At 40.0% G+C, this 18168-nt stretch overlaps 1 protein-coding gene across 7 annotated transcripts in view; it reads left to right on the top strand.

Moving 5' to 3' along the window:
- The first annotated feature begins 4724 nt into the window (after positions 1–4724).
- The window catches only part of GRIK1 (glutamate ionotropic receptor kainate type subunit 1), a 358854-nt gene continuing 345410 nt past the window's right edge, over positions 4725–18168 (top strand). For all 7 annotated transcript variants that reach the window (XM_055313531.1, XM_055313528.1, XM_055313529.1 and 4 more), the window contains exon 1: positions 4725–4842. In XM_055313531.1, coding sequence (XP_055169506.1) covers positions 4725–4842 — 118 coding nt within the window. The remainder of the gene's footprint in view (positions 4843–18168) is intronic.

Genomic DNA, 18168 nt, shown 5'->3' with positions numbered 1-18168 from the left:
GTAAATAAAGTTTATGATAAAGTAAATAGATAATTAGTTGCTCATCACATGAGGGACCTAGACAGGCCATTGTGAAGTAAAACAATGGGAGTAGTTGATTTAGATTCTAATGGGCTGAATGGATAGAAAGAGGCCAATGTGGGGAGAGAGACAGAGAAGAATCTACTGTAACAGATCAGAGGGAGGATCATGGTGATCTGGATGATGCAGTGATTCTCAACTTGGGATGATTTTCTATTTCAGAGGACATTTGGCAATGTCTGCAGACATTTTTTGGTTGTTACAACTTGAGAGGAAGGTACTACTGACATCTAGTGGATAGAGCTCAGGGAAGTGGCTAAACATCCTGCAATGCACAGGACAGCCCCCACAACGAATAATTTTCTCAACCAAATATCAAAAGTTTTGAGGTTGAGGAACCTCACACTAGTGTGGTAGCCATGAAGCTACAGGAAAAAAAAAAAGATTAAAGGAATATCTTGGAGGTGAAATCAATACTGTATGAAAATGGACTGGATATGGGGGTAAAAGTCAGGGAGAAATCAAAAATCTTATCCTGAGTTTCCAGGATGGAAGGTGGTTTGCATATTGAAATGAGAGCAATTGGAAGAGGACTTGGGGAGAGGGCAATGCTGTGGCACAGAATCAAGAGTTTGGCAGGTCAGGCCAGAAACAGTAATTAGAATTGGAGATGTGAATCTGGAGTTCAGAGGCAAAATCTGAGCACAAGGTAGAATTTGGGAATCCTTGCCTTAAAGGCATTTAACATCTTAGAAACATATGCCATCACCTAGGGAAAAAAGTATAGACAAAGAAGTAGCTAAAAATGTGGATTTTGACCCTAAATCAGCCACACATTTGTAGGAGGCTCAAAAAGTCACTTGATCTTTTGCTCTCTATGCCCTGGGTAACACTATATACTCGAAGTATACTCATTACATTTTGAAAACACAGTTTTCATCTAGGTTCCTTAGTTTATCTTAAACTATTTTTCTTTGTATCTAGTTATCTCCTCTTTTTGTATCTAATTATCTTCTAAAAATTAAGTAATTTTAAATGGATTAGTATCTAAGTATGTCATCCCCTCTCACAGGGAGCAAAACGCTGCATGTTCCTCTACTGCTTTATTACTAACCACACTGTATCAATTTAAGCTTAAAGTCTGGGAGATGGGGAAAAGACAGTATGCATTCAATTGTACATTTTTATTCTTAAGAGGGCACTATAAACATGTGAATCAAAAGTGATTAACATAGTCATTTTGAGCAAAAAATAACTAGATGCATATATACACAAAATACAGTTTTTCTAAAAAGCACAAAACAAATTAACAGCAGCTGCTGATCACTCATGAGTAACTCAACACCATGAGCCTGCGTACATGAGCAGTGAAGGGAAGCATTTTAACAAGGAAATAAATTTCAGTTTTAAGCTTTACAGAATTTTACAAATGATACAAAAAAGTAAGTTAAGTGTGCCAAGTATCCTTTAAAAAAATCTCCTTTAGGAAATGCAATCTTTCTGAGATCTCCAACTAATCAAAATGAACTGTAATAAAAATAATAAAAGTAATAAAATGTCCTTAAATGGTATTGAACCAAGTACTATCACTATACTATTAATTGAATCAATATTATTAACTCGTTTCCCACCAGACTACGCATTTTAGTCTCTACCATATGAGGCATATTTAAACTAGTAATATATGTGTAGATTCATTTAACCAAAAAAGTAATTACCACGAACGAACTAATTATACTGAGGAACAAGATCCTTGGAAAATACATGATATGGAGTAGTTAATACAATCGTCCAATGGCCCCACTGTGTTAATGCTATTTTTCATTTCACCGATGAGGGTATCAAGTCTCAGAGAACGTGTCAGTCAGTGTAGAATAGGTCATGCTGTAGTAACAAACAGACCTCAAATTCTTAATCGACTACAACCCAACATTGCTTTGTTGCTGCTATGTCACCAGTTTGTTGCCAGTCTGACAACTATTCAGAGTAAGTCCTCTCCATAAGATGACTCTGGGGTGTAGGATGCTTTCATCCCGTCCTCTAGAACCTGTGGCATTCAGGGTTACTCTGCCAGGAGAAGAGGATGCTGAAGGGTCGTGTGAGATCTTTTGCTGCTTTCCTTTTCACTGAGAAACGGCACATGCCACTTCCACTCGTATTTTGTTAGCTACAAATGCTCACATGATTACACCTAACTGAAAAGGTACAGACTTTAACCTGTGTGGGAAGAAGAAAAACGGATATGGATAAGCACTAGTAATCTCCACTACAGGGAGATAAAGTAATTTAACCAAGACTACAAAATCTATAATTAGGTAAAACTAGGGTTCAAACGCTTGTTTGTTCTAAAGCTGATCTAATTCTAGACTTTGGGTTCTCAAGATCTAGTTGATGCAATCTTTACTATCAATTGGCCTTGGATGTAGCAAGAAAAAAAGAGACAACTGATCATGCTTAACACAAGCCTTCAGGTTTCAAAATAAATTCTCTAACAATCTTTACATTTATTTTTGCTCTAAGAAGCACTTAGCAATCCCCGGTGAACTACCCATTTCTGAGCTTTGAAACATCACTCCATCATCAAGTCCTTCCCAAACTCCTATAATGAGGTTAAATTTCTTTTCTTCATGCACAAAATACCTTTTTTTTTTTCTGTAACTCATCACACTTCTTTATTAGTTTTGAGTTTCATCATGGCAACAACCAAATTCTGGCTGTGTTTCCAGGGCTTGGCACAATGCCTCCCACAAACTAGGCACTTAATATACACTGACTGAATGCATGGAGAATCTGACTCCTTTCTGAAGCAGGCCATACCCTGTTTTGACACTTTCCTGACAGCAATGCTCCCACCCCCACACACAGAAATTGGGTGAAATGTACTCTTCTTACAACTTCCATCCAATATTCTCATTTTTTCTTACTTCTTTTCACTCAACAACTAAGACTACTTCCTTTTAACATAAGAATTCTTCAAATTTCTGAAGATAACCAGCGTATGTTCCTAATTCTTCTCAGTTTTGTCAATCCATGCATAAGATGCAATCCTAAATCCAGATCAGCGCTTCTTCTCATCCGTGAATGTGTTCTGTTTTGGCATCTCTCCTCCCAGGGTACCCAGAACTAGCCCCCTACTTTAGAGGTATGAACAGCACTTCCAGCAGTGGACTATAACCTCCCTTGAGGACAGGTGGTGCACTTTTGCCCATATAGGGTCTTCAGTAAAAAAAAGTACAGTCTCTGGCACCACATGAAAGAAACTCATGCATTTGGTGAATGAATGAATGAATGAATGAATGAAACTTAAAGTATATTAGATTTGTTTTGTACTTCCAATTCTAGGCATGTCTATAGGGATGTTTTTCAGATAGATTGACTCAGTTTAGGCCAGTCCTCCAAAAATCCATACTTAGTGTGGGGGGGGGGGAAGGAATCTCTATGAATGTTAATGCACAGCTAGCAAACATTTATATAGAACATTCCCCCAGGACGCTCAAAAGGAAATTAAGCCAAAGATGATCAAATGCTGCTGCTGATTTCCCCAGGGAGGTGTCCTTGTCCTTCTACAGAGAAATAGTCCCCAAACCTACATTGCTAAAATAGCCTGTCTTCCAGCGTTCAAACGTGACAGTCAGAAGAAATCAAGAAAAGGAGTGGCGCTGGAAGCTGCCCTTTCCCAATTCTCCATCTGTAAACGGAAGCAATTTCACAAGCGATTATCTGGGGTCTGAGGAGGAAAGAAGCCGCTCTAATCTTAGAGTCCTGGAGGTTTCTCCTTCCTCTCCTTCTCTTCCTTCTCCTCCTCGTCCGAGTTAAAACGGGAGCTCGGCTCTTCTCCAGAACACCGGCGTCCGAGAAGGCAACCCTGCAGCCGGTGATGGGAAGAGGCGTAGCTGGTGGCCTCCACGACCCCCTAAGAGGCACGCGGGGCCGTTCCCTAGGAGGTCCCTCTGCCACGCGCGGCCCGCGGCGCAGACTTTGCCTCCGTTCCACCGGCAGGTAAGATTTCCTCGGTGCCGAGTCTGCAACACTCGCCCGACTTTCCAGCTGCACCGCGCAAAGTTGAGAACGCAGAGGGAGAATGTGCGTGCGTGTGTGCGTGTGTGAGTGCCCGGCTCGGTGGTGTCGGGGCGGGCAGGAAATCAAGGGTGGGGCCAGCGAGGGGGGCGGGGGGCGAGCAGGGATTGAGGGAGGCCAGAGCGTGGCTCCGAGCCCAGTTAACCTGCGGGAGCCCCTCCTGCTCGCTCAGAGCCCCTGCGCCAACTCACCCGGTGCCCTTTCTCCATCCTCCTTCGCCTTCCTTCCCCCTCGCCGCTCCTCGGCTCGCTGCCCCCTCCACCTACCCCCCCCCCACCCCACCTCCCCACTTTCCAGCAGACCGGAGGACGGAGGAGGAAGACCGAGCCCGCAAATCGAGGCAGCAACTTTCCTCCGCGGGGCTCCGCGCCGACCCTCCGCGGTCCGCGGCCGGGGGGGGGGGGGGGCGGGGAGGAGCGGTGATGGGCTAGCGGCAGCCGCCCGGAGCCCGAGCAGCCCAGCGCCGCCGCCGGCGCCGCGTTCCCACGATCCGGTCCGCGGGGAGCGCAGGGCGCGGACGCCGAGCATCCCGGGGAGGATGAGGCAGGGCGCCGGGCCGAGCGGGCTGCATCTGGCGGGCGTGCGGCCGCGGCTGGGGCTCGGCGGGAAGTGAAGAAGCCGGGAAGATGGAGCGCCGCGCGCTGCTCGCCCAGCCGGGGCTCGGGACCAGGGACGCCGGCCGGGCGCTCGTCTATTTCCTCTGCTGCGTGCTCCCGCAGACCGCGCCGCAGGTGCTCAGGATCGGTGAGTGAGCCCGGGAGCGCGCGGGGCTGCGGGCCGGCGGGACGGGGCCCGGGGAGGCGGCGCGCGGGCGCGGGGGCACAGCCGGGGGCGGCGAGGGCAGCGCGCGCGGGGGCTCCGAGGAAGGGGAAGCCGCGTCGCTGCCGCCCTCCCGGCGAGTGCCGGGCGTCCCCGCGGGGGGCGGTTGGCGGGTGTTTCAATCCGGGCTTCGGGGACGCGGAGCGGGCGTGCGGGGGGCCGGGGGCAGCGGCTCTGCGCGCGGAGATGCGCCCTCCCCGTCCCGGCGGACGTCGGGCGGCCCCGAGGCGCAGCATCGCCCGCTCCCGCCCAACACCCGGGGCGGCCCGGGCGCCTGGCGACCGCAGGCACGTCCGGATCTCCCCGAACCTGGTAACCCCGAGCCTCCCAAGTCTTCATGCCTAAGTTGGGTACTTCTACGTGGAGAGACTCCAAAGTCTGGAGGGTTCCACCAAGACGGGGGAGGGGGGCAGAGCCTGGGACGGGCTCTGTGGCTGAGAGTTCAAGAGTGGAGAGCACGGTCCAGCAGCAGCAGGAGCGGGATGACTCCCAGGATGACTCCCTGGAGGACTCCGGACTCCCGCTGCAGACGGGATAGAGAGACTGGGAGGCTGAATGTGGGAACCCTGGGGCAGCCTAGAGAGAGCAAGAGGCAAGGACAATGGAAGAGGTGGGACGGCGGGGGGCTTTGCTAGTTTGTGGATTCCTATGCCTACATGCACAGCACCCACCACCTTGGGGCAGTGGAGGCACTGAGTGATTTCTAGGCTGTTGGGCGCGGGGGCGTTCAAAAAGCTCTTTGCCTTCTTTTTAATGTCCTCCCCAAACCCAATTTCTATCCCCTTAGTCTGTCCTCCTCCTTCCCCAACCAAGTGTGCTTCTTAGGGACACCAAGAGGGAGCCACAGGTGAGGCCCAGACACCCTGTGGGCCTCCCAGCCTCTCCAGTCTCCCCGCTTGAGGTAGCAAGAGTGATGCCCTGAGCTCTAAAGGCTTCCCATTCACACCCTTTCCAGGAACCCACAGAGCGCGCACAGAACAGTGCAGAGCACTCACCAAGTGACGAGCTGAAATTTCTCAATAACTTTACTGATTCTGGCCTGCAATCAGCCAACCTCTTTCCAAAGATCCAGAAACTAGTTCTTGTCACTTAGCATGGCTATTAGGTAAAGGAAAAAAAAAAAAAGTTTCTGCTTTGAAATGCATTTTCTTTAGGCATATGTGATCTAATTTTTAAGAAAAGAAAAGATACCTAATACTCTTTTTTACTGCACATGTATTTCTCTAGATTATAGATAATAATAATAATGTGCATTTTTGGATAATTTAGACTGCCCATTAAAAGAGTTTCAGAGTATTCCTTTCATGCACACACACACAAAATACCACTCATAACTAAAATATCCTTCGTCTTAGAAATATTCCAGCCTTAATATCCTTGTTCCCCCCTCCCCGGATGCAATCAACCCTCCACAACCCAAGAACAAGTTCTTTTAAACAATACTAAATTAATGATGAATGTGTGTTACAATTTTCGACATTTACTGACTTAATTGGTGTTTTGCTTATACCTTATATATTTTAAAACAGACAAATCGAGACATACTAGAACGGGCTATGCCAGCCGATAGTCCTCCTTCCTCTATAATAAACTTAAGGTGGCATTACCCAAACCTAAAGGAGTTCCCAGAAGGAGTGGAAAAGGATGTTTTAAAACATCCTTGTTCACAGAGCCGAGTATTTATCCAAGCAATTACACTCATGCATTTAAAAGTGGTTTTCAAAGTGAAAACAACCCAACATGATTCACTGACCTTAAAATATATGGTGTAAGATAATGAGATTTCCTTTCTCTAAATGTGAGCCGAAATGCATAAAGCAAAATTGCATGGCCTGGTGCTGTTTATGTGCAGTACAAATGTCTTAACTCCTTCTGACTCCCAGTGACCTGTGGTTGGCATGAGCACTACCCTGTGTGTACCTCAGGACTATGCTTACTTTTAAATGGACATTTCAGCACCATGGAAACCAGCCTTAGCTCAGAGGAAACCTACCTCTCTACGGGGAGTTTCTTATGTCAGCCAAGTCCAACACTGAATACAAAATATCAAAGGAGTTAGAGACTAAGCAAGTGTGTGAAGTGTGTGTGTGTGTGTGTGTGTGTGTGTGTGCGCGCGCGTGCGTGTGCGTAGGAAAGGAAAGAGAATTGAAAAGCATTCTTTTTCATCTCTCATCTTTTCTTCTATTTCCTACAAGCCATGAGCAATCCAACCAACCAACCACAAAAAGGGACTCTTGATTACTGACTTCCATGTTTTCCAATAACTTAAAATATCTGAAGTACAGCATTAATGTTAAGCGCTTTGCCTTGCGTTTATATGAAAAGGCACTTGAATGCTTCAATGAACTCATTAGCAGTCTACTTTTCTTGTGAGTGTCTGCTTCAACTTGAGCTATTGAGGAAAGCCAATGAAAGGTATAAAATTTAAGATAAAATTCATGACTGCTAAATATCAGAGAGGTCATTTACTATGGGCATGTACATGGTTCTCACACTTTTAGTGGATATCAGTTGAAAAGTTTAACCAACCTCACACCACCTTTTAGAGACATGAAGGGGATCCTATAGGATGGAGGTACCCAAAACATTACTACTACACTCCAGAGGCTTCCCAGTATCCTTCATGGAAGAGAAATATGGCCAGCTGATGGGAATTCTCTAGGGGATGGTGGGTCCTCCCTTCTTCTCTGTATACTCCAGTGTACCTTAACGACCAGTTAATTCCCACTACTATTTTCCCCACACTTGAGCTTCAGAGCCATATGGCCAGCCAACCTATAACTAATAGTTACAGCAGGGTCAGGACGATCTGAATAGACAGCGGCATACCTCCATCCATTAGTGGAAAAGAAAAGAAAACAAAACAAAACAAAAAATGCCATGTGCATATGCAATTTCTGAGACAGATGCATCATATTGCTAATAATGATCATAAAAGAAAAATATATTTACATCTCTATATTTTTACATATCACCTCAATATACACAGTCGTAGAGGTGGTACTCTAAAAGCATAGTTAAGAGTCAAGTTTTGGGAGCCAGGCTTTCTGCCACAGGATTTGTGCCACAAAGCACAGGTTCAAGTCCCCTTTCCAAGACTTACGAGCTACGTCAGCAAGAGTTATTCAGTCTCACCAAGTCTTCATTCTGCACCTGAAAAATCCAACTAAGACAATTGCAACTTCATAGTGACATTGGTAAGAGTACATAAAATAGAAAATGAAAGTACTTTGAGCAGTATATGGGTACATTAGTTGCATTATAATTGTTTTGTTGTTTTGTTTTTACTTTTTTTTCATTATTGGCTTTTTATTCCTGAACAGGGACTCAGTAGTTAATGTGGTGTATCGCTGTTACACATTTAGTATTTCTGAACCCAAATCTCTTCTTCTGTGACTTAGCCATAGTGGTATCCGCCTTTCCTATTTCCCAGAGAGGGAATCAAGTAAACAATTTTTGTGATTTGTGAACAAAGTACTAAAAATATAATTCTATTATGCAAGTACATATAGCATATAAAGAGAAATACTGTGGAAATTTATGTCAATGGCATGAAAAGTTAAATGACAATATAGTTGTCCAAATGCTCTTATTTCCTTAAGAGAGATCCAAGTGGATTTTATTTTATTTTATTTTATTTTAGGATTTTATTTTAATTATCAAGTTGGCCACAACGTCATTTTAATTAAAATGTTTAACCTTCAGGATCCCCAAAGTTCCAAACTCTGCTTCATACATATTTGCTTGTATTTTTGCTTCAGTGTACAAAAACTTACAACTTTGTTTTTTAGTCACAAATTGTCTCTTCATTTTAATATCTATTCTTCACTCAACAAATGTTTACTATACGCTTACTCCCTTACCATGAGCCAGACATAATTCTAGAGGCAGAGCACACAACAGTGAATAAAACAAACACACCTGCCCCCTTGAAGCTTATATTCTGGTGGTGTATGCTATATGTAATCATTGAAGTTATTCATCAGGACTTCACTGCAGACACTTTATTATTTTTTTCATTCCAAATGTTACTCTTGGGGAGTTTTCAGTTCATCTTATGCCACTGATTTATTGCCTCAATGGCCATAGTCAATATGGAATAAGTTCAAGGACCCAAATGCACAAAAGACAGAGTGGGTTCATCTTGCCAAACCTGGAGCAGGAACTCCTACCTTTGTTTAGAGAGATTTAATGGCCTCAGGTAGATTTCACCCAGACAGAGCACGTTGGTCCTAACAAGAATTTCTACTGGTCCTTGAAAAATCTGAGAAAGAAACTGTCTTATAGCATGATGAAAAGAGAGTGCCTGGCTCATGTGAACATATTACTGCAAATGAGCAGCTCTTTTACCATATTATTTTATCTGCATAATTTATCTTTTTCTTTAATATTAATTTTACAAGCCCAACGTCTATACTATGTAAACGTGAACTGTGGCTATGTTTCCTATATGGTTTCAAATCTCCAGTTTTCGATGAAAACACCGTAACTCGTTAGCTTTGCCTAAGTTCAAGTGCAAGTCAGTAGAAATGCCAGAACTTGTTCTCAAGTTTCAAGCTCCTTGCATTAAAGTACGCTGTATTGTATATGGACTTATCTATGCAGTTACATAACTGTTTAAGCTGAAATCAAATATAAGAGAGATGAACTGTTTCTTTTAGTGATTCAGGGATAATCACATAAATCAAAGTTAAAACAATATATATTTGAGAATATTTTAGGCAATTAGCAAAGAGGAAAGTTGGTATTATTATTGGATTCTCCATGATTTCTCTTTAAGAGGGGGTTATGGAAGGCAATCCAATTGGAGAGAAAGCCTTGCTACCAAATGCCTAGCAAACACTATTTTTAATTAGATTTTAATTAGACTTAGTTACACTTCATTGGAATGGTTTTGAGGGAGCACTGATGGAGAGAGTCTGGTGGCAGTGATTTTCCATAGTCTCTCAAACCTTTTTTGTTGTTCCACTGATAACTAACCATATAATTGAGAAAATATCATCTATGTCCTAAAATTTTCCAGAAGTAATGTCTCCTAGAAGAAAGAGTGATGGAGAACTCCAGGTAGAAGGGGATTTTCTTTTCTAACTCTTTTCCTAATTGGCTAACCTTGAAAAGATTACTATGTGAGTTTTGGGGGGTGTTTTGTTAGCTAGAGAAGAAGAAACAAGCACACTCACAAGTTTGTTGCAAAGATGAAATGTGGTCTCATTTGTAAAATGAATGTCATGTGGTAGAGTTGACCAAGGTACCTCCCTCTCTTTCTCCCTGTTAACGAATAGAGTAGGAGTTTTGTGCTCTGTAATAATTTATTTGCGTGGCCAAGTAAGTGTGGAGAACTGAACCACTGTCCCTTAGAGATTCATGAGGCGAGTTTGTATATTAAAGGCTCTTTGTGATGCTGCACAAAGAAATCTGTTTCTTTTTTAAAATCCAGTATCTCCTACATTTCTGTTATCAGAAGACTCTTCTTTGAGTCACAACTATTAGTGTCTCACTGAACTCTTGCTCCTCAGAACATATCTGAGGAAACACTGCCAATAAAACCACTGAAATTTTCAGCCCACATAGCAGAGCTCACATGACCACACATCCTACTGCTTCTTCAGTCTACAAATTTCTGTGCACTCTACTTCAGAATTTTTTTATAAAGCTTTAAAAGTACAGTTGATCTTTGGACGATATAGAGGGTAGAGGCACTGACCCCTGTGCAGTTGATAATTCTCATGTAACCTTTGACCCCCCCCAAATTTAACTAACTAGATGCCTGCTGTCCATGGAAGCCTTATCAAGAACATAAATAGTTAAAAAAAAGAACATAAATAGTTGATAAGCTTAAATTTTGTAGTTATATATATTATATACTGTATCCTTACAATAAAGTAAGCTAAGTAAAAGAAAATGTTAGTAAAAAAATCGTAAAGAAGAAAAAGTACATACGGTATGGTACTGTATTTATCAGAAAAAAATCTGTGTTTAACTGGACTCATTCAGTTTAAACTCATGTTGTTCAGGGGTCAACTGTACATTTTAAATGTTTAGACACTTGTTGTTCTCTGTTATATTGAAAACATTTTTAAAACCACATTATCTATCCTGAAAGGTATATCATTTTTATTACTGTGAAATGTGATATGGGGCCATTTTACTAATTTTTTTTCACTGGACTTGCTTCTTAGCATGATTTTAAATGGAACAATTCATATTAGATTTGTAATGTATTTTCCAAGAATATAATCTGTAGTAAGTTAAAAGTGTATCTATATTTGGAGTTCAACCTACTTATTTCTTTTTAAATGAATATTTTATTTTTTCAATGATAAATTTTTGTGGAGAAATGAAAACATTTAAAATAAAAAGAAATGTATACCAGCTACATAGACTTCATGAGTTTGTCTTGATTTACTGCTAAGATCAAGTTGTCACATCAAATTGGAAAAACCTATAATCTTATTGCATCAACATTGTAATATTAGGAATAATAAGTCAAATGGAAAAATGGTCTATCCTAGAGGAGAAAACAAGCAAACAAAAAACAATAGAGAGGTAAAAATATTTGATTTTGTATTTATGTTTTATTTATGAACTACTGAAAAATAAAAATCTTTAGGTAACTTCCCAAGACTTCCCCAAGACACTTAAACAGTCCTTTTTGGTCCTATTAAAAATGTAAGATTTTTTTTAAACATGTAATTTTGAATAATGCTATGTTAACATATTTATTAAATACAAGGTAAGATTAGTTACAAAGTGGAATTAAGAAGAAAGGACATTGACTAATTGAAGAGTAAACTCCTACTGACCACAAATCAATCTCACAGAAGCACCCTACAATAGTGAAAACACTTTCCTTTAGCTCTCTAAATCCTTCAATATATTCATTGGTGCATTATCTGGCTAAATACATTTGAAAGATTATCCTATTTTATATCTTCTGATGAATTACTAGTCTATTGCTATGCTCACTTAAGAAAACAAAACACAAAATACAATAACATACCAAAATCTATTAGTACTCTTCAAAATTTCTGCTGAATAATTTTCCAAAAGGAGCTCAACGATGCAGATTTTTATACTGGAACTGTATATGTCTGTTTTTGTTTAATAGAAATCTAATGATTAATTATTATTATCATCTGTTACCAATTGGGAGACTTGCAATTCATTACCACTTAACTATTTTCCTTTAAAATGCACAAAGGAATGTAATAAATGCATTACTTAATGCACTGAACAAGTCCAAGAGTATAGACTTCGTTATGGCTTATTTGAGTGATTGAAACAAGCCATAAATGTGTTAGTGTACACATACACGTATGTCCCAGCTGAGAGGGCCTAGGAACAATGACATCTCAGTAGCAATGAGAACATCTGATGCCCAGGAACAGCTGGAGAAATGGACAATTTGGAGACTTTAGGAAAAATATACAGGATGATCCTGAGCATCTTGTCCTGCCAAAAAAAGTAAGGGAATATTCAAAACAATCCCATTGACGAGAATACATTAAAGAGACAGACACCAAATTACCAAGCTCCTAATGCTGAAAACTGTAATAATTCAAGCAGTAAAATGTTTAAAAGTAGAACTGGATTATAACCCAAAGTATAAATAAATACCCATGAATCCGTACTGTTGTAGATAAATGATTAAATAAATAAATAAATAAATAAGCAAGAAGAAACAAATCTCCCAAGCAGAAGAGCCGGGTGACCAAGGTCAGCATCACCAGCGATAAATCATGTTGACAGCATCTACCTTTGATGTGATGAGATGCAAATGGCACTTTATCTACCTGGTTTTATTCTGCTAAATCCAAATCCCCATTCTAATCATGAGTAAAACATCAGACAAATACCAATAGAGGAGCATTCTACAAAATACCTGGACAATACTTGTCAACTGCCAAGGTCAAAAATAACAAAGTCTAAGAAACTGTCGCAGCCTAAAGAAGCCTATGGAGACCTGACAAATAGCTGTAACATGGTGTTCTGAGTGGGATCCTAAAGTGGGGAAAAAAGACATTAGGTAAAACCTTAAAAAGGACATTTGACTAAAGATGGATATTACTTATAATGATATATCAATATTGCTTCATTAATTTTAACAAATGCACCATACTCATATAAAGGTGTTAACAGAGGAAACCGGAAGTATATGAGAACTCTCTGTACAACCCTCAAAAGTTTTATGCAAATCTAAAACTTTTCTGAAAAATAAATCTATTACAAACAAACACTCAACTCATAACAAGATTTCTTCTGCTGTTACTGTTCCTACCTAATCTGCATTACATAAAGGTCTTATGTCAAGGCAAATAGAAAAACTATTGTCAATTCCATATAATAGCTACATAAAGAGTTTTCTAGAGGATCATTACAATAAAATAAAACAGCATATAATGTTGGAAAAAATTGTGAAAGAAATAAACTAGGGGATCCCTGGGTGGCTCAGCGGTTTAGCGCCTGCATTCAGCCCAGGGCGTGATCCTGGAGTCCGGGGATCAAGTCCCACATCGGGCTCCCTGCATGGAGCCTGCTTCTCCCTCTGCCTGTCTCTGCCTCTCTCTCTCTCTGTGTGTCTCATGAATAAATAAATAAAATCTTAAAAATAAATAAATAAACTACATATAAAAATTGTTATTGATAAAATATGATGGCTGTAAATCTTTAGAATTCTTCAATGAGTTTGTAGAAAATCAAACATTAGCTGTTTCTATCCATTAGCATCTAGGTTTCCAGCTATTATATGCCTTTTGTACTTAATTAAATATAATTTAATTTTGAATATTGATTCATGCATTGTAACATACTCTGTTAGAGGCATTAAGTGCTAATGTCTTTGAATTAATACTCATAGCAAACTATTTGTGTGGATTCCTTTTCTTAGCAAAATTACCTAAATATGCCCTTAAAAAATCAATACTTAATTCCCAGAGCCAATAAAATACTTCATAATTCAAACTGGAGCAGGGATGGTGAAAATCAAGTGTTTTTGTTTTTGTTTTTGTTTTTTCTTTTTTGTTGTGATGATTCAGTGGCAACATTTAAGGGGTTTCTTTTCTTTTTTTCTTTTCTTCCTTTTTTTTTTTTGAATTCTTAAACTTCTAAAATGTTGGATTACATACTTTGGCAATCCATAAACAGGAGTTGCATTCTAGTGACCTGCCTATGTTTACATTGCACAAGATGTTATTGTACTTCATCTCCTAAAAATGAATTAGATAGAGCCATCTTTCAAGTCTAAAGGCAATATTTGCCTTTTGAATTCTGGGTAGTGTGCATTTCTTTTGTTCTCAGTATATATTTGAACCCTAAGGCTGTTTCTATACTTGTTCACTGAATCGGCAAGAGCCGTTATTAGCAATTGTGAATCATTTAAATGTTCGACAGGAGGGAATGGTTGAGAAAAGAATAGAATCAACTCAATAAAGAAAGATCTATTAAATATAATTTTATGATGAAATTCATGTGTTAAAACTGGAAAATACTTAGGAAATCTTATAGACCATAGTTCATGGTTTTCTGTACTTTGGATTGAGAAGGTATATAATTCATCCTTGCTTATAGATCAGAACCACAAGAGAATGAACGTAGAAAAGGGAAGCCCATTTGTTATGGTGATTTTTTTTTCTTTTGCTTTGATTCCTATTAATGTTCTTTGCCCAATTTAAAAATGATTGGTGAAAGTTACCATTCTGTAGTTTCTAGATTAATTTAGCAGTCATTTATTTGCATGCAGTTTGGCACAGTGAGAAGTACACTGAAATGAGAATAGTTTTAGCCCCAGAAATTCTTAGCATGGCCATGTCACATAACCTTTTAGTAAATCTGTTGCCTTGTCTGTCAGAGGGGAGTTGGTGGTGAATGGGTGCGTGGGTGCACCAGCCAACCCCTTCCAAATCGGCATTCCCTCTACGGCATTGGCTCTGCTTATTGTCATTGATTTGAACTGAGATGCTGCATGAAGATGTGCAATCCCATGATGCTTGGCATTTATAGCCACAGCATCACTGGTGTGCAAATGGAACTTTGTTCATTTCCCTGGAATTAAACTTAACTATGCCCACAAGCCCCTTTTTCCAATGGGACTACATCAAAGTCCTCACTTGCAATTTAAAATGTAAATTTTTAGGAATCTCTTTTCTTCCTTCCCCCTACAGTGATCAAAGAATCCTCCCTTGAAGGGAGAGGCATTTGCTATCACTCCTCCAGGACATCCACGTTGGTGTAGCTTGTCCTGGCTGATCCTGGGTGTTGGCTTCAAACTCCATGGCATGCGCTGTTTACACCTCTGACTGGGGAAGCCCACTTTGGCTCACTCTGGGGCCACCAACCCTTTGAGACTGGTCTCTCTCGAGTGGGTTATTTACCCAGATGTCATCAAGGAGGAATCTCCCACAACAGCAAGTTACATGCCAGCCTGGTGGTTACCTCAGACACTTTCTGTTCAAGTGCACAAAGCTTCCAACTGAGCTCTCCTTTCATGCACCTGAAGGAATAGTGTGTACTGTGGCCCTGTCTCCTCCCAGAATACACCATGGTGCATGCATAGGTTCTCCCCAGATCTGAGGAGCTCTACTGGCCTCCCACCCCCAAACTACAAGAAGGGGAAACAGGGAGCTGGGTTAGTTAAGTGTCCCACATTTCCCGGAACTCTGCTTCAGCCTGTAAACACGATGCTGGTATTTTAAACGAAGCTTTTAAAATTAAGACAGCAACAGCAGAAGCAACAATAAAGACAAACATTTGAAATTTTATTTTTCTGGCTTTTGCAATGGAAAGCCTAGGTTTTTAAGACTCACCTCTCTCTCTTTATATATATGCACATGTATATGTAATTATTATGTACTATATAATTACACAATTAGTATATATGTAGTACATATACAAGTTATTAAATATATTTTTATGCATTACAATATATAACACTATATAATAGATAATACTATTTAATATAGATATATTCATATATAAACATATATATTAAAACTCCAATTTGTTTTTATTTTATTTATTCTATGTGGGGGAACAGTCACATATAGAACTATTACTTCATTTCAAAGAACTAGGGAAAGGCAATGGGGATAAATGTCCTGTCAGTGACTGATGGTGTGAGAGGTAGGGGGAAGGGTGGAGAGGGATGACACAGGGACTGCATAGACCCTGACAACGTGTTGTGTCTCCAAAATGTTCTCAGGCTACAAGCTCTTTGGAAATGTCTGCTCTGTGGCCAATGAAAATATCTCTGTTGGTCAGATTGAGCAGCAGGGTACACACACTATCATCTAGGGCCCAATTAACATGAAAGGGTTGATCATATTTTAGCTCTACATCTGTAGAGCATTTGTCAGAAAATAGTATTAAGCTATAAAATAAATATCTTAAGGGGAAATCATAATTTAACAGAAAACACAAAAAATGTGTTATAAATTACTGTTCATTATTAGTTTAATATATGCGGTATACTCTTTTAGGAATCATATAGCTAAATGATAAAGAGGGAGAAATGAGACCAAAAGCCCCTTTGAACAAGCTTATGGAATGCATATCAATACAAAAAATAGAGACATTCTTTTCATGTATCATATATATAAATTAAAAACTCATATCAATAAACACATACATATTTTTTAAATGGTGCTTAAGACCAGGTAGGGCATTTAAAGACCTTAACACCTGACTTTCTCATTGATAGATGAGAATACTGAGGCCCCAGAAACTAAACTGAGAGACTCAGTAGCTAAGCCACAATTCTTTTTTCTTTTTTTAAAGACGCAAAGAGACAAGGAGGGGAGAGAATCTCAAGCAGATTCCCTATTGAGCATGGAGCCCAATGTGGGGCTCCATCCCACCACCCTGAGATCATGACCTGAGCCTAAATCAAGAGTCTGAAGCTTAACCTCCTGAGCCACCCAGGTGCCTCTGAGCCACAATTCTTAACTTGCATCTCAATATTATTTTCCTACAACTTTTTTTTCCTTATACAACTCATTTGAGGATTCTTAAAAATCCATATTTGAATGGATGAGAAGTTGTGATCAACTAATAAAATCCACAAATGTTTCAGAATACAAGGATCACAGAACTAATCAATGTGGTTATGTTCAGTCTGGATGGCCTTTGTAGAGAAGGTTTGAGGTATGTCTTAAAAGAAAGAAAGGAGCAGACAAGATAGATGGAGACGAAGTACAGTCTAGGTGGTGATTGATCATTATTGAAAGATAAAATCCAGGGAGAGTCTGACATCTGAGGAAAGTATCCACAGGGAAAGCCTCACAAAAAAAAATGTGTTAAACTGCACATATCTGGAGATTGTTTTTGAACTTTGGGTTATGTAGACATTTCTGGTCAACTTGTTTTCCAGTTACTGGAGTGTACAGAAATGTCTTCATCTACACGGACTCTTAGAAAATTAATTAAAATAGCAATTACAAATGAGTGGGCTATAGCCTAGCAATTTAGAATGATTAGTGTATACTAACATTATGTTTTTTATTACCTTAATTTAATTCCAGTGAGTGTTAGACTTCAGTTAGGCTAAATGCATTTGCATACAAGGAAAGAACACTCAGGACTAACATTTGTTACTCACTTTTTGCGAATGTCATAAAAAATCAGAAAGGCGGTCCACAGTATGGGACTTCTGAGATTCATCCTCACTCCCACCTCTATTTCAGATAGAGCAATGTGAGGCAGAATGAATGATTAGTGTGATGCTTATAAAAAACAATTCAGTAAACAATTCCTGGAGAGCATGCCAAAATAAGTTGACTGCTCTATTCCTAAAGTTTACACTGCCTGTTGTTTCATATGAAGTAATCTTTCAAACTGACTGCTGAGTTTTGAGGATCACATTTGACCTTCCCTTCTCCCTTCAGAGGATGAAGTTTTAATTTGTGTTTTCACAGACTCTTCATCATTTGGTTATTCTTTTTTTTTATTTATGACTTGTCTTATTTAAAAAATGTTTCAAAGTTTTATGGAAATGCATATATTATAACCTGACACAAATGCAATGATGAAAATGAAGGTAAAGGTAGAAAGGCAGGGGTGCTGTCCTAGAAAAGAGGCCAAAAGTGGGCCAGAACATTTTATCAGAACATTCAGGCAGCTGGAGTAAGAGGAGAAACAAGACAAATCACAAAGTTCAGAGAGTCTAGTTGCCTACATAAATTACAGGTGTTTTAGTTGAAAAAAAAAAGTGAAAGAAATTCATCATGTGATCTTAGTGAAGAGAGATAATATGATATT

The sequence above is a fragment of the Nyctereutes procyonoides genome, unplaced genomic scaffold (assembly GCF_905146905.1).
Source record: "Nyctereutes procyonoides isolate TBG_1078 unplaced genomic scaffold, NYPRO_anot_genome, whole genome shotgun sequence".
Classification (NCBI taxonomy): Eukaryota; Metazoa; Chordata; class Mammalia; order Carnivora; family Canidae; genus Nyctereutes; species Nyctereutes procyonoides.
Note: the sequence above shows the minus strand (reverse complement) of the source record. Positions and strands in the feature narration are given on the sequence as shown.